This window comes from Podarcis melisellensis (assembly GCF_964234715.1).
Source record: "Podarcis melisellensis genome assembly, chromosome: 15".
NCBI classification, from domain to species: domain Eukaryota; kingdom Metazoa; phylum Chordata; class Lepidosauria; order Squamata; family Lacertidae; genus Podarcis; species Podarcis melisellensis.
In genome coordinates this window covers 39308359-39331698 of record NC_138532.1, presented here as the reverse complement: position 1 = coordinate 39331698, position 23340 = coordinate 39308359, and the positions used below count along the sequence as shown (strand labels likewise).

The window sequence follows — 23340 nt, the reverse complement described above, 5'->3', positions numbered from 1 at the left end:
TGAAATAGCAACTCCCAACCATCTACAACCAAGGCAAGTTAACAGAAGTGCCAACTAAGTAACGCTGGTGTATTTCTGATCAGAGCGATTCAAGGGGTCTTCACCAGTAAGTTCCTGCTGCTGGGGGTAACCAAGCTTACCTGTAAAAAGGTGTCATTTCTGCATCGTCAGATTCCATTATATGGAAGCAAACATTCTCTAAACATCCATGTCTGACAAACCTTGAAAAAGGTATCTCTAGCCCAATATGAGTTTGCTTGAGAACTATTATAAGTGGTCTGAAATACTAGGGGAGAGATTGTGCACTTCCTTAATGGCATCCCTTTTGCACACGTCCCATTGAATAAGCAACTATTATCCCATTAGAAAACCATTTCAAACCAGAAGAAATGTGGGAACACACACTTTGAACACACGGTTTAATTCCTACAGCCGTAGGATGAGGATTGTCAACAGGTTGGGAGCCAGAAAAAGCAAACAGGAATAATCCAATGGGGATGGACTGGTACTGTGTAAGAGCACACCATTCTCGCAAAGCTCTCCTACCAGGAATGATAAACCTGTGGCCCTTCATGCTACCTGAGGCCGATGGGAATTTGAGTCCAGCATCATGGGGGGGGGGTTGTCACCTCCATTTTATACCTTTCAAAGGGGCTTGTGCAGGACAAATCCCCTTGTCATGCCCCTTGGTTTTACAAGTACTGGGTCCCCAACAGATCGACAATAGCTCCCAGATTTGGCCACCATGCAAGCAGTACTCTGTTTTTAAGGAGGTCACCTAAGCCAGGTAACAAGTCTGATCAAGTTGGGTTTGATTCGACCACAACCATTCAGGAAGAAGAGGAGGGGAAACAGAGCTCAACAGGATGCTTACTTGTGACAAAGAACTTTTTGGTGAAGGTACAGCTGTCAAAAGCAGCAATTTTCTCCTGTAAGACGACAACAAGGATCCTGGGAGCGAAAAACAAAACAACAATGGAGAATACTTGAAATATCAAGATACTAAAAACTGAAATGGTAGGATTTAGACATTCTGGTTTCTATAGGGTATAATAACAATAATAACAATAATAATACACACTGGTCCCACTTTACAAATGCTCACTATGCAAAAATTCACTTATCTGAACACAAAGAATCATTACCCAAACTTCAATATATAACCACAGGTTCAAATATCTGAACAGAAAGCAATTTTTACTTCCTTGTTTGCCTTTTGCTGATTGGTTGAGGGAGGAAGATGGAGTGATTGGACAAATCAGAGAGCATTTTCTCTAGGTTTTCCCATCTCTCCCCCCCCCCCCCCGCCCCATGTTGGCATCAAAATTCCATGGTTGGAAACAATTAGAAAATTTCACATAGGAATCAATGGAAATCATTGACCTATTACATGAATACTTGCCTAACGAGCCATTTCCAGGGCAATGCGCTGTGTTTGTAAAGCGGGATCTGTGTGTCACTATAATTATGATAATCACTATTATTGAAAGTTATCTGTCTCTATGCATCTGGACCCCTCTTAAGAGGCCATAACCAAATTTTATACGATGGTTCCTGAGATCAAGGAGCAAGTTTTTGTCTATATTTAGACATAAAGGTGGGCGCCATTTTGCTTCAAGATGGCAGACTGAACCTTTCAAAACTGCACTGACTTGAAGGAATGACTACCTCAATTTTTTGTTTGTTGGTTTCTTAGAATTCCTGAGCAATGCTGGTTATGAAGCTGCTGACATATTTTAGGGAGCAGGCACTGCAGGAACAGAAGCTGAATTCTGTGGCCAATACCAGATTGAGTTATTTGGGATGGGGTATGTGTGTGTGAAACCTCAGGTAGCCATCCTGGGTGTGAGAATGCAGGAACTGCAAATGTAGTGTGTTCCCCCTTTTCCACCTGTGAGATGCCAGAAAAACACAAGAGGGTTTGTACCTCTTTAATAAAACCAGTGTTATGCCTCCTGCAATTTACATTTATTTTTTTAAAAGCATCCTTTCTCCCCGGTGACTCAAAATGAAAATCCATCACTACCACACGGCATATTAATCTAAAAAGTGTTTCATCCTCAAAAATAATCACATTGCTGGTTTTTATTGCAAATCTGCCGGGCGTAACAGCCGTGCCTTATTTGCTGAAAGTGTTTTGTGTGTCCCCCGTTCCCCTCCCCACACCCTCCATACAATGGAATTAAGAGGAGGGGGGGTGGGATAGGGTTTATGTAATGAATCACTTAAAATGATTATCAGGACATGAAGCACAAGGACGACGACAACAAAACAAAAATTTCAAGGGGACAGCAGCTGGGAAGCCATTTTAGATCTCTACAGTAGACACCACACGTGGAATCTGCTCCAGCTGGTGCAAAATCCTGCAGTGAGGCTATTGGCTGCAGCAGCACATAACTCAGGTGATTAAATGCTTGCACCGGCTGCCCATATGTTACTGGGCCAAATTTAAGGAACCTGTATTGATTTACAAGGGCCTTAACAACTTGGGTCTAGGATACCTTAAGGACTGTCTCATCCCTTATAACCCTGCCTGAATCACTCAGATCTTTGGGGGAGTCTTTGTTGGCCTGCCTCCCCCCCCCCCCCCACGGCCCTATGGCTCAAATGTGCAGCTTAGAACTACTTAAAATACTGCATTTGGTCCAAGCTGCTCCCATGGAAGGCAATGATGGACAGCAATATGAAATATAAATGGCAAAGTGGGTTGGGGGATGGATGGAGCAAAGTATCCAAAGATAAGAGGGCTTACCTTTTGTTGCAGTGCAGGTCATAAATGGGGGTTTTGAACTGTATGGATTTTACCATTTCACCAGTTCGCAAAGAATGGAGGTCCACGCAACAGTAAGGAGGGCTGGTGCTGAAAGACATCACAAAAAACACGGGGTTGGCTAGCATATTTAGGCCAGCTAGCAAATTCAAGGAGTTATGATTAGGATACAAAGCCCACAGCAGCTTCCGAGCAGTTTATCTGAAGGCCCATCGCTTGGCCCATGTGTGGCTGCTCAGCAGCTTCAATCTGCAGAACTAGCACTTTGACAAGCACCATGTACTGTTCTTCTCACATTTGCGAGAAATGGATCGTTTAGTGTGGCAGCGCCTATGCTCTAGAACTCCCTGCCAATCGTTATTGGGTAGGCCCCTTCTCTATATAATTTCTGACACTTGCTAAAAACATTTTTGCTTAGACAAGGCTACCCAAACATGTCTTTTTATTATGTACATTTGTTTTGGTTTTTTAACTGTTGGTTTTATCTAGATTTTGATAATTTTATTATGTTTACTGTTTCAAAGTCTGCTTCTATTGTTATTCTTAAAAGAGCATTTCATGCTGTTTTATGTAAACCACTTTTGAGATTTATTTATTGATTAAGCAGTACATAAATCTAGGAAAATAAAATAAACAAACAAAATGCATTTGAATATATAACAGTCAGAATGATATGATTCCCCAGAAGAGCATAAAAATGACTGACTGTAGCAATCTGCAGAATGCTACCAATAATAATAATACAGTGGTACCTCGGGTTAAGAACTTAATTCGTTCCGGAGGTCAGTTCTTAACCTGAAACTGTTCTTAACCTGAAGCACCACTTTAGCTAATGGGTCTCCCACTGCCGCCACCACACGATTTCTATTCTCATCCTGAAGCAAAGTTCTTAACCCGAGGTACTACTTCCGGGTTAGCAGCGTCTGTAACCTGAAGCGTCTCTAACCTGAAGCGTCTGTAACCAGAGGTACCACTGTAATAATAGGGCACATACAGTGGCTCATACGCCAGATTTGGGAGATGGGGGAGAGATCAGATTTGCAGCCCAACAGCAGTTCAGTGCTTCCCCATAGCTTCCTGCAGCTCCCCATACTAACAAAGTTTGCATCAATTGCATTATTTTTGTTAGAAAGGATTAAAAATTCAGACTAAATTAAGCAAAGTAAGAGAAACTATAACTATTCAAGCTGCATAGTTTTATGTGTTTTGAAAAATATAGTATTATCATTATGAAGTTTGCAAGCTGGCTTACAAAAACAATGCAGCAAACATGGCAAGACATGTGCATATATGAAACCAACATGACACCAAGACATGGCTTCTGGAGATTTGGGTTGAAACTGCACATTATGAACTATGGGGCCCGGATCGCGGGGGGGGGGGGGCTTAGGGGCAGAGATCAGGGGCGCTGCAGTGCTTGGCAGCATGAGCAGGAGTGGGCCCACATGTAAGAGGACCATCTTATTTTGAAGCAAATACACATTACCAGTCAATGAATGCACTTAACCATTAAAAGGGCTCTCATTGTGGAAGACCATTCAGTCCAGGGTCTACAGTTACCTAACCACACCACTGATTATGATGGTCGCAAGGTGGCCCTGACGTCAGTGGCCCAGTGCGTCTTCCCCCCTCCTATCAGGTAAGCTAAAAATGCACAGTGTGATGTCATCCTGCTGCGTGAACATCCCCGCCCATGCTAACGAAAGCAGCCAATGAAGCGGAGGGGGAAAACTTACAACGGGATGACATCATCTGCTATAAAGTTACTGGGAAAGGGAGAAGAGGAGACTGGGGAGAGGAGAGAACTACTACTTTTGGCAGCATTTCTCTCCCCCCCCCCACCTCCAATCCAAGCGATCTCTGTAATGTCTAGCTTTCAGCCCCCGTGTTTTGACACATGGACAACTCAGGAGGATACTGGGTGGCCAAGAACTTTGAGATTTCACTGTGAAACACACACGTCGCCGGAATGGGACTTACGGACAAGCAGCTGAACCGCACAGCTGCCGATGTCAACCCCAGTACAAAGAGCCCATGGTCGTTTCAACAGGCTCCTTGTTTGTTTTAACAACAACAACAAAAAATCCATATGCGGCACGTGCCTCTTTTATCATTTTAATATAAATAAGGCTCTCCAGCTGTTCATTCAAAAGAGAAGCAGCCGCCGCCAGCTTTCTTTCAACAGAAAAAGGGTAGGCCGGGATGCAAGAGGAGAAAGGGAGAGTGGCAGGCGCCATCTTGCAAGCCAAGAAGCGGCTTTGATCTGGCAGTTTCACTCCCGCGACACCTTTTCCTTCCTCTCCCCCTTCTCCTCCCCGCCTCCTCAAGAGAGTGCACTGAAAGGTTGGTTGTTTCTAGGAAGCTGCGCAAAAGGGTCGGCTGTGTAACACACACAAACAGGAGAACACAGATTTTAAAACAGAGGGAGGAAATATTAAGAAAAAGGTGTTTGCTACTGCTTACGGGTGCACCCAAAAGGGATATGAGGCGGATTGCATGGGTGGTAATACTTCAACCTCCCTCCCACAGGAGGCAGTGATGGCCATCCCTATGGCTGGCTTTAAAAGAGGATCGGACATATTCATGGAGGAAGAGAGGGTGACTAGTTGCTAGTAGCCATGATGGCTGTGTTCTGCCTCCAAGCTTCTGAACAACAACTGCTGGAAACCGCAAGAGGGACGAATGCTCTTGAGGCTGGGTCCTGCTTGACAGTTTCCCACAGATATCTGGTTGGCCGTTATGGGGACAGGAGGCTGGACTAGATGGGCCATTGACCTGATTCAGCAGGCTCTTCTTAAGTTCTTCTGTTAACCTGCAGGAGTGTGTATGGGGGCTCATGACCGAGCTCCCATATATTAAAGCAGGCTTCCTCAACCTCGGCCCTCCAGATGTGCTGAGACTACAATTCCCATCATCCCTGACCACTGGTCCTGCCAGCTAGGGATCATGGGAGTTGTAGGCCAAAAACATCTGGAGGGCTGAGGTTGAAGAAGCCTGCATTAAAGTCATTAAACAAACAAAATCCTATACCTATATTAGAGTCATTAAACAAACAAACAACTCGCTGCACACTGTAAACATCTTTGGGAGAAGAGCTGAAAGCCTAGGTATTCCAGTGATAGATATGTTTTCCATGTGTGTACAGGAAAAAAGGATTGTAACAAACACAGCTTTACTTAGAGTAGACCCCCTGAAATTAATGGACACACATTAGTCATGCCCATTTTCTTTCACCTGGATACAAACCATAGGGATCTGTCTTATACTAATCTTTTTTAATAAGCTAAGTGGCCAATCTATCACATCATCTTGTGGCTGCGACTTCCACAAATAAATTGTGTGGAAATTGCCACCATAATGGACTGTGATTGCCACTAGCTTTAACTGCTGGGGGCGTTTTAAGCTGGTTGGGGGGTTATCAAAAATGGCTGTAGGTCAGGGAAAAACCATTCTGAGGAAACACTGTGTTCCACTAACCCCTCCTTCGAATTAAGGAACATAGGAAGCAGTCAGACCATTGATCCATTTAGCTTAGTACTGCCTACACTGAGTGGCAGTCTCTCTTTTTTTGGTTTCAGATGGGAGTTTCTCCCAGCCCTACATGGAGATGTCAAGGATTGGACCTGGAACCTTTTGCATGCAAAGCAGATGCTCAACAACACAAGATACCTTTCATAATATTTATCGGATTTGTCCAGAAAAACACACCAAGGTATTTTTTTAAAGTGACATTTCCCCAAAGTGTGTGCATATATCACTGAGACACAAAACAGCAGAACTCTTTTAAACCTACCACAAATTGCAGGAGGTATGGAAACACTTATTTTTCAAAATCAGAAAAAGGTGCTCCCAATCTTAAGACATGTGCTACTAAACCTAATCCTTTCACTTGGAGGAGGAAGCAATAGTAATTTGGAAAAGACATGGTAATTCTTTGCCCCAGATTGCCTAACAGCAGGTCTCAGGAATGAAATTTAAAATGCACCTTACCCTGAAGGGGATACAACCAAATCAAATGCACTTACATTTCCCTGCTTCTTTCCAGGCAGAGCCCCACTTCACAAAGAACAGAAGACTGCCTCTGAAACTGGTAGCGCTGCACTGGGTTTCCCCAGTCCCCTACATTAATTTATCCCAGAGGCAGGCAACATGCTGTCTTCCAAATGTTGCTGGTCTACATCCCCCAACAGCCCCAGCCAGCATGGCCAATGGTCAGGGATGATGGGAACTGGAGTTCAACATTCATCTAAAGGGCATTATGTCGGCTAAAGCTGATTGGCTCCTTTGTCCTGGTATCATTACTATTTGCTTCCCACCCTGCCCTGTTTCAACAGTCAATGAACCAGGCGGTCTTTAATGTTTTAAAGCCATAGGTTACAAAAGAAGAGAAAGAATCCTGATTGCAAAAAAGTAACATTCACAATAAAATCTTATGTATATCATATTATGAGCAAGTAAAAATTTGGCTCAAGCTTCCAAAAAGCAAACCTTCCCACGGCTAAAAGAGTTGCTCTATGTCAGTTCATTGCAACTCAGATCAGCTGGTAATTCAGATCAAGAGGCAAGTCCAGAGATTTGCTTCACCTCACAAAGAAGATTGGCAATATAATAAACAATGTGGTACATCCTTCACAGAGCCATAAGGACAGAGCCTCAACTCATAAGATTGTTTTTTTAGAAGGCCATATAAAACTGCAGTTTGCACTAGCTGCAAACCATTTCAGGCAACAGCTTCAGCTGGGTGCTAGAGACTGCACATCTTGGCAACGGCAAATATCAGCTGACCCAGACTCCATCTTCCCCAGCCCAATGCCCTCTGTGTGCTGTTGGACTACAACTCCCATCATCCTTCACCACAGGCCATGCTGGCCATGGCTCTTAGGAGCTGGACTCCAACAACATCAAGAGGGAACCGTGTTGGCAAAGGCCGATTCAGACAGGAGGGATTTGACACAGGATTTCCACTGCCAGCACCAGGTCAGTGTTCTTTGTCATTGCATTTCTCTCCTCAGTTGAGGACAGAGTCCTGAGCTCTCCTTGCAAGTCACCCAGCTTGGAGTCAAGGTGAAGGGAAGGCCAGAGGACAGCTGACCCAGCCAAAGAGTCTGAGCAGGCTCAGTGCTAGAGCATCTACCCTACGTGCACAAGGTCCCAGGCTCAATCCCTAGCATCTCTAGGGGGTGCTGGGAGAGAACTCAGTCTGAAATCCTGGAGAACCACTGGCTGACAGTGAAAACAATCCTAAGCTTGAAGGACCAATGGTCTGTCTCAACTGTAAGACAACTTCCTATGTTCCTACACTGAGTGAGGCCTGGCATTTGCTCTGGAGTACATACAGTCCAAATTAAGAAGAGGGTGTGTTGTTGTTTTTTAAAAGCTTGACATGTTGTGCAGGAAGACCGAACGACATCTTAATCATACAGCAAGCCCACTGCATATTTTATTCAATCAACTGTAATATTTGAACCTGGCTGGTCTCCACCAGCCAGACAGCAAATCATATGGCTACACAGCAATCTGGGACTCTGAGACAGCCGCCCATCTCTGCCCCCACCATAACGGCAGGAAATCATGGATCCAATATGTGCTTGGAAATGCTCAGGGTAGTAATAATACTAATAGTGCAATAATAATTGGGCAGGAGATCAGTTAGTACAGGACTGGCAGGGCCTCAGCATTTGGCATTGAAGCCCACAGACCCTTCTTATTCTCCAAGAGTGATTTTTTAAAGTGTGAAAGCACCCTCTGAAAGTATCCTAGAAGTATTACCGAGAGACAGAAGGCCTGATTACTAATAATCTAAAATGTCCTGTGAGATAAATTTAGATTTTCTCCATTAGTCACTAAGAATTTCTTCCTCAGTATTGCCACCCGAGAGCTGTATGTCATTAGTATTATGTAGCTGCTTCACCTGACCACATAAAGAGTGAAGAGTTTGGGTTTTTAAATGAGAAAAAAAAAGAAATAGCGTAAATGGGTGGGGGGAATGCTGTATCAATAGTTAGTTCTATGTTGAAGTTTCTATAGGGCCTCTAGGTCATTGATCTTCAGTTTGGGACCTGCTAGCAGGTTGGGTTGCAAGAACAGGACTGCTGCCATACAAATAACTGGCATTGTGTCATCTGAGAGATATGTCCATTCCACCCTTCTTCTGATTGTAAATCATTCTAACTGATTCTACATTGTTGTAACCTACGCCATGACCTTAAGGCGAAGGATAGGTAAGAAATATGAATCATCCTCACCAACTTTAAAAAAAGTTAAAAATTGGTACCCAGATGCAAGTTTGGGCTAAAGGTGGACCCCAGGTCTGAAAACATTGAAGACGACTGTTCTAGGTGATTGGGCTTTAGATGTTGGTCATGACCTACCAAAACAAAACTGAGACTCACAAGCGACTCAGAGGCTTTTGGGTCAGATCCCCAGAGGTATACATAGTGGGGCACTCCACTGTGGGTGTACTTTATGCTCCATAACAAAAGCACTCTCCCCAAGGGAGGTATCCAGAGTCTGCCAGCACCACAATGGAACCTTTTATTTACTGCATGCACATACAACACGAAAGCCCAGTGGAAACTCCAAACTCCAAACTCTAATAATAATAATAATAATAATAATAATAATAATAATTTATTATTTGTACCCCGCCCATCTGGCTGGGTTTCCCCAGCCACTCTGGACGGCTTCCAACAAAGATGAAAGATACACTAAAATGTCACATATTAAAAACTTCCCTGAACAGGGCTGCCTTCAGATGTCTTCTGAATGTCAGGTAGATGTTTATCGCTTTGACATCTGATGGGAGGGCGTTCCACAGGGCGGGCGCCACTACCGAGAAGGCCCTCTGCCTGGTTCCCTGTAACTTGGCCTCTCGCAGTGAGGGAACCGCCAGAAGGCCCTCGGAGCTGGACCTCAGTGTCCGGGCAGAACGATGGGGGAGGAGACGCTCCTTCAGATATACTGGTCCGAGGCCGTTTAGGGCTTTAAAGGTCAGCACCAACACTTTGAATTGTGCTCGGAAACGTACTGGGAGCCAATGTAGGTCTTTCAAGACCGGTGTTGTATGACTGTACTCCCAACATGCAAGAGAAGAAAAATACACATCCTGATTTTTAAGAAGTTTGTAAGCCCTGGCTGGTGAGCTCTGCAACAAGTTTGGTTATTCGAATAAGCACAAACCACAGTTCTGTTCAGCTAACACCCCACATCTTTCGTACTTTGAGTGAAAAACAACCTCAGAAGATAGAAAAATTAGCAACATCAAAAGACAAATATATCAAAGTCTTTCACAAAACCCCAGCCTGCTTTTAATTTTAAAAGAAACAAACCAAGGTACAGCTAAACCAGACTTTTAACTTGCTCCATATATAAAAGCAGTTGTGGGCTCAAACAATTAGTACTGCTTTTTTTGTTATTTTCAGTGGAATCCACAGACACAAGCTTATGATATTAAGAGATGACAGCTGAGCTTAGAGAAGGGAGAGGACAGTTGAATCACAGCATCGTGGGAATGAAGGAGCGTGCTCTGAAGAGAGAGAGTCAAATGGGCACAAAGAATCATAGATTCATAGAGTTGGAAGGGACACCAAGGGTCATCTAGTCCAACCCCCTGCAATGCAGGAAGCACCCAATCCAGGTTCTAAGAAAAACAAGTCACGGAGAACCATTACTGCCCTCAAAGTAGGAGCTTTCCTGGTTTTCAAAGAGAGTCACCTACAAAGCAACAAAAGATAGTGCCTTCTTCCAAACTTTTGCTTGATAGCTTTGTAGCTCAACACAAGAGAGTGAAAAGGGAGGATGGAATGATTGTAAAACGGATGTGGAGGGAGAGCAGCTGTCTGCAAATAGCAGCTGTATAAACCCAAGAGATGCTTCTGTCAAGGGCAGCAGCGACAGAAGATGATGGTGGTGATGGGACAGCAGGAGGAAAGAGAAATCACAGTAGCGAAATGATAAGCAGCCAAATAGGGATGAAAAGGCAACATTTTCCGTTCCACTCTGTATTTTTCCAGGCAGCACTGTTGCCTTTCCTACATTATTCAACTCGCTGTCCGCTGTGGCAAAATGTAATTAATTACGTAAATTACATTATTCCACCCTATTCATTTCAGTGCAAAGGAAACACAATGCGAATGGTGGGGAGGGCATATGCCAATTATGCATCATTCGTGGACTGATAATAACAACAGCGAATGCCATTAATATTTGCTGGATTTAATTCCATTCGGGACATATGACAAATGCATGAAAATCAGCAATTTCTGTTCCTATTGCCACTGGCTTCCCTACAGCCAACAGGGAGCAATGCTTGATGGCTTCTGGTTAATATGAGTGTGATTCCTATGAACCATGTTCTTACTAGTGAATGTCTAACCCAATTGCAGCCTTCTATATTATTCAGTAATTCTTCAACATTTTTTTGGGGGGGGGAGGAATAACCAGTTAACATGTTTTATTTTATTATACTGTGTATTTTTTATTGTCATGTATGCAGCTTGGAGCAATTGGTTTGAGGGAAGCAATTTGTAAGTAAAATAGCTTGCCATTGCAACTCTCTCCACCCCACAATTATATTTCCATGCTAGTTGGGTTCCAGACTGTTTCCTAATACATCATTCTCTCAATTACTTACTCAAATTTAAAATTATTTCAAAATACATGTTTTCTCTTCTGATCCATATACGCAATTGATGTCTTTACTTCATTTATGAATCATTCTCATGAAATATCCCGAAGCAATATAACAATGAAAATATTGTAAAAGACCAATAAAACCATGATATGAAGAAAAATGCAGGAGTTGTGGTGGTGGTGGTTGTTCATATCTTGGTGCGAAACTAGTTTTATTTTGGAACAAAGAGTCAAACTAGTTAGTTTAATCCAGTTCAAGTTTGACCGAAATTTTGTTTTGTTTTTTAACAGATTTTTATATCACCATTCAAAGATTGCGGGGCATCTTAAAATAATCAAAACAGCAAAATAATATCAAGCAGCAGCTGCTGCATTTTAAAGAGACTGTGGCTACAGTCCTATGCCACCTGGCAGCAAGCCTCACTGAACTCAATAAGACTTACTTTTGAGTAGACATGTATAGGATTATACTGTTGTTGTTTTTTAAAAAAATCACTACCACAAGCTAGAGAGAAGTTTAGGAGATATATATATTCTTGCACAACTCAACACCAAAGGATTTTTCAACTTTTAAGCCTCAGGTTTGGGTGTGGATGGGTGTTTCTGAATAAAGAGTTTGGTTCATATGGCAAGCGTACCATAAATACAGTTCGTTCAGAGTCAGAACCATAAATCCAACATCATCCATAATATCAAAATTGCAGGGTAGGAAGCTTTGACATTTGGGACATGTGTAATCCAAAGACATCCTGTATTTGAAATGTATGAAACATGATACGCCCAAAAACGGTTACAGAATACTTCCATACCAGCTAGGAAGCTGAAATTTGGAAAACACACACACACTGCCCAAGAGTTACTACAAGAGTCTAAGAAGCTGGGGGGGGGGGGGTTTCATGTAATAGTAAAAAACTGTGAAGGGTAACGTTGACTCACAATAAAGGTCTCTGATATGGAACGGCCATCACTAGCCTAGCACAGTACAAGACTATCCACATGTGAGAGTATTGGATGGTGGGAGGAGTGTTGCCCTATCACACATTTGAATCTGCTTTGAATTAAGGGAGCAGGTATTTCGCTCTGCCGCTCTCAGCTGAGGATGAGCAACTGCAGTGCAAGATGTCTGAGGAGAAGATGCTGATGGAGAACAAGAAGGGGAGAGGGGACACATGGATTGACTGTGGGGCCAAGCAGTGTGTAGGGAGGGGGGCTGCTTTCAGACAGATTCCAGGTGAAGACAGCACTTTGTTTGGCTCCTGCTCTTCCAAGGTATTTGGCGGCCCTTGGAAACATCTGAACAACTTATTTAACTAGCCACAATGACAACAGAGAGCCTCCAACTTCAGAGGCAGTATACGTCTCAGTACTATATGCTGGGGAGAAACATGGAAGAAGGCTCTAGCTTTCATGCTGTATTTCTGGGCTGCCCAGAGTCATCTACTGGGCCGTTGTGGGAAATGGGATGCATCTAATCTAACTGCAAGAAGCATTCAGAAAACTGGATCCATGCACTCAGAACATAGACTATATTTACTAGGACTGGGTTTTCCAGCCTCAGGTCCCACTGTTTTGTTGGAATACCACTTCCATCATCCCTGATCACTGACTAAGGTGGGTTCTAGTTCAACAACTCCTGGGGACCCAAGGTTGAAGAACCATGTCATCGTGGAATTAGATTAGCTTGAAATTGCAACTTGAAACTGGATTAGGTTAGAGCTAATATTTCTATGCTGTTTTTCAGCTAAAGTAACATTCAAAGCAGCTTATAATACAAAGCAAAAAAAAATACAATAGGTAACAACAAAAATCCAATATAAATTTATACAATGATGCATTCAATATAATAAAATTACAAACAATAGTATAAGTCAGCTGCTGTTCTTTTGTCCCCAGTAGAATCTCCAGGACTCTAACCAAGATCCCCCAAAATACAACCATGAAGATGAGTAACAGCTAATAGACAAAGCGCGTCCCCGTTTTCATCAACAAACAAAAAATAACAATAACATGATAACATGATATAACAGAACAGAACATGTTTTCTTCTGTGAGATGCACTCCACAAAAGCAAACTCAACTGGTTTAACACCAGGTATGCAAAGAGATGGACAGAAAGGGATACAGGAGAGGGAAGAAATCAGTAGTTTTATTTTGCAGTCATCCCAGAATAGAAAGAATCAACTTGGATGGCTCTAAAAGAATATTAGACATATCTTTGGAGGAGAAGGATATCAATGGCTACTAGCCGTTTTTGGAGCAATATGCCTCTGAAAACTAGTTGCTGGGAGCCACAGATGGGGAGAATGGCTGTTGTGCTCAGGTCCTGTTTACGAGCTTCCCATAGGGGCATCTTGTTAGCCACTGTGAGAAAAGGGTGCTGGAACAGGTGGGCCTTTGGCCTGATCCACCTGCAGCGCTCTTCTTTGGCTCTTAAAAAGGAATATCTGCCCTCAAGTAGATGGGATTATTCTAGGTTGGAGCACGGCACCTTTGGCTATAAACACACACTGGCATGTACAACTGCTGCTTTCTGTGACCTGTGGCATCTTCTCTCACAGCAGAAGCTGGCATTTTAACCAAGGCCTGCCTCACCTGAAAAAAATTAGTGTGAGCCTCGTTTTCCACTACAGTGAGACAAGTCACGTGTCACCAGACACTGCTGTAATAATCCCATCACATTTTTGCATTACTTAATATATTTGGATAAATGAGTCTGTTTTAATATGGACTAAAGGATTCCACCCGACCAAAAAAGCCCCCCAAAAACCTTTATTGGTTTTATGAATTTCTATATCCCTCAGAAAGCTTCATCCTAAATCCATGATATCCCACTCACTCCAACCCCATTTCAAAGGCTGAATTTTGCATCCTGAGCCCTAAATTAGCTGAAAGGGTATTTGAAATTACAACATTATACAGATGGTCCTTTGGGAGCAGGCAATGCTTAATCTAGCAAATAAAGGCTGAGTGCCCCCTTCCACACACACACACACACTCACTCACACACACACACACACACACACTGCTACACATACACACAACAGCACAATTTTCATTATGCCAGACCTTTCAAGTGAAAAAGAAAATGTGGTGACACCAGGTCTCCCTTTCAATATCTTTGGCACCTGCAAAGGTTTTTGGGCAGGCATATTGCTTCGTTTCCAGTCCATGCATGTGACATAACTTCCTGCTGAAATCCTGCAACATTGCATGCCACAAATGTTTAGGCTTCCTTTGTCCTGCTTTTGTTGTGTTGTAGCATTAATAGTGATCCTCCAAAGAGGAATAATGCAGTAACAGTGGGGAAGCATCTCAGAACAACTAACCAAATAGAATGATGTGAGGACGGTCCAATACGAATCTGCCAGTAATGCACTATTATTGTGTCAGTAACATATTGCGGGTGGCGCTGTGGGTAAAACCTCAGTGCCTAGGACTTGCCGATCGTATGGTCGGCGGTTCGAATCCCCGCGGCGGGGTGAGCTCCCGTCTTTCGGTCCCAGCTCCTGCCCACCTAGCAGTTCGAAAGCACCCCTAAGTGCAAGTAGATAAATAGGTACCGCTGTATAGCGGGAAGGTAAACGGCGTTTCTGTGTGCTGCGCTGGTGCTGGCTCGCCAGAGCAGCTTTGTTACGCTGGCCACGTGACCCAGAAGTGTCTCCGGACAGAGCTGGCCCCTGGCCTCTTAAGTGAGATGGGCGCACAACCCTAGAGTCGGACACGACTGGCCCGTACGGGCAGGGGTACCTTTACCTTTACCTTTAACATATTGCAGAACACAACCTCCCCACCACCACACAAAAAAGCACCAGTCTAGGGGGCATCTAGCTTCTGGCTCCCCAGCATGAATCCAGAAGGAGCAGGCATGCACTTCAAGAGGGCCATTTAGCCGCTGGGGGAGTTGAGCTCACGTCTCCTGGGAATGATCAATGTTGGGCTTGTGGCTGAGCATGGGATGGGACACCCAGATGAGTCCCACTACAAAGACCCCCAAAGGGGCAAAAAAAGCAAAAATAAATAAAACCCCAGCACAATGTAACCTAAAACCAGCCAATCAGATAAAGGATTACAATTCATCCTGTAAACAAAAGCTCACTGCCATAACAGAAAAAGACTTTAAATCTAGACAGGATCAAAACAACAAGCCCCAAACAAACAAGACTGCATTCTGCACATCAAGAGCGGCAACTGCACGCCACACAGTTTAACAGAAAGCTGTGGGGTTGCTTAAAAGTTTGCAGCCACTAAAAGCTGGCTGCAGCTCATCCCGAAAGACTTCCATTGGCAGCCAAACTTTTACCCGGCAAACGCAAGAGGCGAAACGCAGCAATTCTGCAGCGCCACTTAAAAGACGTTAAGAGACCCAGCTAGGCTGCCAAGACCCGAGAACTATAAATCAGTTTTTTAAATGTTTCTTTTGCTGGACTTCAGCATATATTAAATACCATTATTTCTGGTCAGGAACATTTGAGAAATATATGCAGAAGACCAGGAAGGTTAATATAAATTATTGCTGAGCGATAGCAATACAAAGAGGTGTGTGTGTGTGTGTGTGTGTGTGTTTCAGCCAAATAAGAAAATGGCAGTTAAAAATACTAATATTTACTTTTAACTTGTAGCAAGAATAAGAAAAAAGTTAGTGTCTCAACACCTTAAATCAGAGGTGTTAAAACTTTCTGCCTCTAGGGAATCTTTTCCAAACTAACTTGCTTGCAGAGGAATCCTTGTGTATTTGTAGAAGTTTCTGGTGCGTGTTACAAGGCTTTGTTTCCATATGGGGTTCTGACCAGGCCTGTATCAAAGCCACACGTCCTACATACCCATAGTGCTATAAATCTCAAAGGAAGACTTGCAGTGGTGAGCTAGCAGTTTTTCAGAGAATCATAGAATTGTAGAGTTGCAAGGGATCCCAAGGGTCATGAAGTCCAACCCCTGCAATTCAGGAAGATTGTCCACCATGACTGATCTGCTCTTTGGAGGATTCCCCAGCTAAGCTTCCAAGGAAATCCACAGCATCCAGGAACCCCCTGTTTGAAAACTACTGCCTTAGAGGAGGAAAAGAGCTATTGCGGGAACTTGCTTTTGTGGCAAGGAATGTGGTACAGGGGGGATGAAAGAGATTCATATAGGTGTTAGGTTTGGCCTCCAGAACCTCTGAAAGCAACTATTTAATTATACACACAAGCCAAGATCTTCTGCCCACATGACCCCACAGTCCCAGAACACACCATACCCAATGTCTGAAGGGGATAATCCCAGCAGATGTCTATAAGGAGGAGGATGACGCCCCCAAACCAAACCCTCCAAATTTGAGATTTGCAATTCAGGTGAATTATTTTAATTGATCCTTATTTCACATTAAAAGCTCCCTTACTCTGATATATATATAAACAACTTCTATTACCTTTGCATCCCAGTCTCCTCCAAAGTATGCAGGGCAGCATCTGCCAGCTTAAACCCTTAACTTTATCCCTTAAATAAAGATGTAGCCAACATGGGTGCTCCAAATGTTGTTGGGACTCGAGCTTCCATCAGCTCCAGCATGGAGACAATGTTCAGGGAAGTTGTAGCCCAACAACATCTGGAGGGCCACAAGATGTTGTACCCTGAGCTAGAACATTGGAGGAGGATGGGGGAAGCCCAGGGATCAAATCCCAACTTAGCTATGAAGCTCCATAGGTAACCTTGGGCAAATCCCAATCTCTCATCCCAACCGAAGGATGGGAAATCTCAGGCCTGGGGGCCAAATGTGACCCTCTGGGCCCATCTATCTTGCCCCAGAACACTCCACAGGCCACACCCCTCACTGGCTCTGATCCGTATCCCAAGTGTTTTTGCCTGGCTGGAATGCATCCTTGAATCTGGAAATGCTTCTTGCTTCCCTGGATGGAAGATAGGGGGGGGGGCACAGAAACAAGCCTACTGTACAAAGCTGGAATTTACATTTGCTGCTCCACCCACTTTTGCTTCTGGCCCCGCTCACCACCAGCATGTGGCCCTTGGAAGGCAGCTTAGAAGGGAATGTGGCCCTTGAGTCTGTACTCCCTGGTCTAGCCTACCCCACAGCTGTTTTTGAAGACAGCATGCTATGGACCAGGGTGAGAGGAGGCAAGCATGTGTGGCTCCTAGAGTTCTGTGGAGAATAGGCAGAATAAACACAGAATCAATAAATAAATCCATTCATCCATTTCAGAAACTTTTATTAACCCTTCCAATGCATTTAACAGTTGCCTTATCAAGCTGTCCCAACCTTTTGGGTGAGAGCAGGAAAGGAAAGCGAAACATTCAAGGCAATGATCTGCACCTTCAATGCTGCTTGCAGGGGTGAGGAGGAGAGGGGTTTTACTTTTACTCCTTTCCTATTTTTCTTGCAAGGTGTTTTGTTGTTTCTTAACCTTGTGCAACAGATAGAAACTCAAGGAAGAGACAGCACCAATTAGAAAAGCAAGGAGGAAGGCGCACGCTCGACTCTCTGTCACATTGATTTATAGCAGCTATTCTGAAGGCAGACAAAAACACACAGATGCAAACAATTACACTATTTTTGTAGGCAACAAGTGAGGTGGGTGGTAACTGAGAAAATTCTGAAGGGGAAGAAGAAGCGGGGGGGGGGAGCACCCTGTCACTATATTCCAGTGCATTTTTATATTTTTATTTTTTACTTCTGTTCTTCATCCCCTCTTCCCCCTTAAGTAACCCTCATCACACAACAAACGCTGGCCACATCAGAGACTTTCCAAGGCCTGAAGGGATGCTTTGATTCCAGACTGCTCCGGGCATTAGCAAGGACGTAATTAGGGTAAAAAGTTCAACCACAGTTCCATGTCTACAGGGCTGCCAGAAATAAGATTTCCTCTCGTTCCCTGGTTTGTACTGTACCCTCCCTGCACCCCCCCCACCAGCCCCGTCCTGAAGAAAGCCCATATTGAAAACACATTTATTTTGGTGGAATTTGTTCCTCTTCTAATTAACTTGATAGCGGTTACATTATTTAATAATTTTAAGTGGTTTTGTTTTCTTTAAAGAGTAGTCCTTGGGCCGGCTTGATTGCCCCTCTGATGGTGTTCAGGATTAGCAGAGTCTCCCCCGCTCCAGTGGCCAGGACAGCTGCCCTTTGTGAAAAAGCAACTGTACACGGCAGATGGGCTCATCTGGCCAATTGCTAAAGCTCTCAAGACGGATGTTTTGCTTTAGTCCTCCAATGCAGACGGAGGACAACGCAGCACAGGGCAGGAGGAGGATGGGATGGGACACGACTTCAAACGTTATGCCTAATTTGCACACGTTGCAGTGGAAACTTCTGGAAGCTCCAGAAAATTCTGCCTTGCATCCAGGGTCCCATCATCTCAGGTCTTTAAAGTGTCATTGTCATGGCTTTATTTTTAACCAATCAAAGTACTTTTGTAATTCAGGCAAGCCTACCCGGAGAGATGCTCACATCTCTATTGTCTTCCCTCTTGCCCCGGGCTCACAACTGGGAACTACTTGACCCTGGAGCCTGTAGGACACAGCAAGGCAAATGAGAGAGGCAGGACAGCTCTGGTGTTATTTACAAGTTATAAATGCCTAGCTGTCAGAAGCTGGTGGGTATAGAACCAAGGAAAGGGTTACATCTGGTTCCATGCAGAAGGTCCCAGGTTCAAAGAAATGGGGCTGGGAATGAAAACCTGGAGAGCTGCTGCCAGTCTGAGTTCACTGGCCCTTTGATGAGCTGATAAAGTTGTCATTGAACCCATTCAATGAAGCCAAGTCAAGAAATAGCAACACAGATAATCAACACTTATTAATCATTATCATAAAATGTCATTAAAAATGCCCACTTAGTCCCACATCCTGTTCTCACATTGTCTTGTGGAATCACCTTATGAAGTACAGTAAGCCCTCAATTTACGCAGGGTGTTTCATCCCAGGGATTAGGAGTAAAGCCAAAATTGCATAGAGTCAAAACTCAATGGGTACAATGGCAGGTGGGATTGGCAGTCTTTTTCCCCCAGATGCTCGCCTCCTTTCCACCCCTTTTTCAATTCTATTTTTTATTTTTTTGCCAAGAGCGTAAAACTGAATGTGCACAAGTTAAATGTGCATAAGTTGTGGGCTTGCTGTACAGAGGTCCCATACTGACAAGAGAGGTGCACTCTGTACATATGAAGTTCATAGCTCCCAAACCATTTTTTTCACACTATCATACATCAGAAACTTCTTTCTGAAGTACCCCACGGCCTCTTCAAGCCCCCAATCTTTATTCTTTCCCTTTGCAATCACGTAGACATAAGGCAGCTTCTAATGTCCCTGGGATAGCCCAGGATAGTAGAGCACGAGACTCTTAGTCTTAGGACCGTGGGTTCAAGCCCAACGCTGAGCAAAAGATTCCTGCATTGCTGGGGGCTAGACAAATAACCCTTGCGATCCCTTCCAACTCTACAATTCTATGATTCTATCTTTCAGCTCTATGTACAGCTGCCCCGTGTGCCAAGCTGCTGGAAATGCAGTTATAGACTCAATCTAAGAATGACGTACTCTCGGGAACCTGACTGACCCCATCCTCAGACTTGCCACTGGGCCCTGCTAGATAGAGAAGGTCTACCAAAAGCTTCCTGGAGGTAGAAGACATCCGTCATAGACAATAATGTTAATAGGGTTGACATAAGAGCTGGCTTGCTGAATCAGGCCAGCACCAGCATCTTGTTCTCACAGTAGCCAACCAGACGTTTCAAGGGGAAGCCTGCAAGCAGGACCTGAGTGCAACACTAACTCTCCACATGTGTGATCCTCAGCAACTGGCATGCAGAGGCAAACAGTGGAGGCAGAGCATAATCATCGTGGTTAGTAGCCAATGGTATTTAACAGATTTTAATATTGTATTAAAGACTGTGTTTTATGTCCTTGTCGCCCACTCTGAGACCTTACGGTGAAGGGTGGGTGAGAAATCTAATGAAGATGGTGGAAGTGAAGAACATCCATATTGCTCCTAACTATTCCTGTGCCTTTTCACACACAAATCACACTGCCAGCATTCCTCCAGCCTGCAAACCAAGCTCTCTGTAACGCCCTTCCTCTCGGGAGTGGGGGGGATAAAGGCACCACTTTTGAAAACCCTGCCTTAGAAGGCACACATATCTCAGTTTATGGCTGGGGCAAGGTGATGAAGAAATTAGCATCCCAGAACTTCCTATTTAGATTTGCGGCTCCCTCCTTGTCCCCCAGGGCTTAAGGCTGCTGCCACATCTCTTAATACACACCCTTTCAAGATTTCAGCTGTAGACGTTTTGCTAAATCTATGCATTCAAAATGGTTTTAAAAGTCTTCTCCCCCGGCCAAACCTTTCTGCCATACCTAAGCCACATATGAAACGTCTGAAAGCAAATGGAACCTGTGGTTTCAGCCGGCTGTTGCTTAATGTTTTAACTGGGTGGGTTCCAGTGCCCCTGCCGAGACAACACACACTCACACACACATTCAGTTTCCCTATGGGTCCCAACAGAGTGCTTAATTTTGGGGGAAAGCGAGCAAGTTTTAATTTAAACCTATTTTTAGGCATCATAACAGAAGCCGTGGGGGAAAGAACGATGAAAGTTCTTGAGATGGAGGAGAATAGCACACCAGTTCACGAGAAAAGTTCTGCAAACGTTTCACCAGACCTATTGGAGAGAGAGGTTTTGGGGAGCAGGGAACTGGGCAACTGTTTGTTTTTGAAGCAATTTCTCACAATTTTCTGGGATATTCCAACAGAACAGAGATGGTTGACGGGCGGCCTATTTGGGGAACCCAGACCTGAAGGATTGGGGTTTTTTTCACAGACACACACAAATTCATGACAACATTTTGAATTGATGTAGGTGAAGAGTTTGTCCACAATGTTGCTCCCATTTGCAGCTCCCTTTGCAGATTTTGCACATGCAATTTTTATCTGGCTAAGACTAAACAACTGAGACACGCCAGAAGAAGAGGAGGTGCCTTTGCAAGTAAGGCTGCATATACACCATACATATAAGCACATTCTCCCCACCAAATGGACCCTGTGAACTGTAGTTCACCCCTTGCAGAAAAGCCGGCCGGCCGATGAGGCAGTACAAAAGGTCTCACCACTTCCACTGCCGCTGGAACGGCCCCCTCTTGCTGGTGAGAGTGAGGCATTCCAATATGCCCTGTTGCTGGTCATCTTCCCTGCCCCTGAGGCGGAGGAGACAAGCAACAAAGCCTTGCAGAATGCCCTGGCTCTTGCTGAGCTTGCATGAAGAAGCATTTCAGTGGTGGTGCCACAGAGGGTACAGTGGGGGGGGGGGTTTACATTTCCATTTCACGTCAGGTGATGAAATGGGGAGGGCTCCCCCTGCTTCACAGACTGCAATTCCCAGCACCCTTCTCAAACAACAGTTCCCATGATTCTGGGGCAGGGGAGGTGTGCTTTAAATGCATGTTGTGTATGCACCCAAAGCAGAAGGAATAGGGGTCTTATTTTGGGAGGGGGCTGGCGGGCAACCAGAAGATGCTTTCTGGGCTGGATGTAGCCTGAGGGTTCCCTGCCCACGGACTAAGATACACGTATTCGTAAGAAGTGCACAAATCTCATTTTATTCTAAGGAAGTGATCTTTGCTGCAAGTCCTGGGACTTTGCTGGAGCTAAAATCTTGTTTCAACCAGCGTCTGGCCCTGCCTGCCTCATGGGCTTGCAAAGAGGATAAAATAAGCAAAGACCTACATTCGCTCCCCCTGAGCTTCTTTGAGGACGGATGAAATCCAAATGCAACAAGGCAGGATGCCAACCACCCTTTCTAGGTGCCTTGACTGCAAAGTTGGAGTGCTCCCTCCTCAGATTCAAACTTCCAAACCAGCCTCCGATTTCACTGGGTAACTGTTTGGCACCGAGAGGAGCCTTTACACAGACATTCCAGTTTTTAAATTACGGGACAGTGGCAGAGTTACTCAGATCCGACACTGGAGAACTGTGAACAAAAAGCTTATTCATCGTGGTTAATTCCCTTCTCCTGGGTGATCCACCCGAAGTGGGGTGGGGAAGAACAGCCCCCTCCCCCCCCATTTGCCACTTCCAAGGCATTTCACAACTAGACACTTCTTTAAAAACATTATGAACCACAGATCCTTCATGGCTGAACACTGGAGTCTCCCATCAAGAACTACCACAGATGGATGGCTTGTAACGCGATGGCAGTGGGTTTCTATTAATTACACACACATGATTAAAGGTAGTAATAAAGTTCAGCTTTAAACACCAGGGTGTTTTTTTTTTAATATAAAAAAAATATTTGCCTGTTGAAATGGCTTCTTTGCCAAACATTAGCACGTCCATAAATGTCCTGCAGTTGAAACAGGCTGTTAATGTTAACAGCTTCCAAGGTACTTTATTAATAAACTGACTCCGGAAAACATTCCAAGTGCGATTTTCACAAAAGCGCACTTCAAACAAAAAATTAAACCTCCATATGTTTAACTGAAGTCGCATTATCTTCTTTCCAGACTCCTTGGATGGGGACCTTGTAGCCCTCCAGATGTTGGGACTGCAGTTCCCAGAATCTGCAATCTGCTGGCCATACTAGATGCTGGGAACTGTAGTTCATTAGCATCTGTGTGGGTTAGCAGAATGTATTCCCCATCTCTGCTGTACATGTTGGAAAACAAGAAACTACCCTACACCCAGTCAGGTCATTGGTCCATCTAGCCTACCCTATTCTTTCGCTGCAAGTGTGTATGTGAGTGTGCATAAGATCAGCGTGTAAGAAAAGCTCAAATGAAGACGGGCATTGTTTTAGGGAGGTGGAGGCAAAATATACCCATTTTTATGAGTTCTGTGGCATACATTATTTTGATATAGTTCAATTACTTTTTAACTATTTTCTGTTATGTGTTTTTAGCTTTTTGTATTTTATCTGCCTTGTTTTAATTTGTTAAAGCTGCATGGAGTCTGGGAAAAGGTGGGATAT

The 23340-nt window shown here is 44.2% G+C and overlaps 1 protein-coding gene across 4 annotated transcripts in view; it reads right to left on the bottom strand.

Moving 5' to 3' along the window:
* Positions 1–23340, bottom strand: part of BCAS3 (BCAS3 microtubule associated cell migration factor) — a 454578-nt gene that overhangs the window by 395948 nt on the left and 35290 nt on the right. For all 4 annotated transcript variants that reach the window (XM_081890294.1, XM_081890296.1, XM_081890293.1 and 1 more), the window contains exons 8-9: positions 2753–2860; positions 875–951 (exon numbers count right to left, since the gene is read on the bottom strand). In XM_081890294.1, the coding sequence (XP_081746420.1) occupies positions 875–951; positions 2753–2860 (185 nt within the window). The remainder of the gene's footprint in view (positions 1–874; positions 952–2752; positions 2861–23340) is intronic.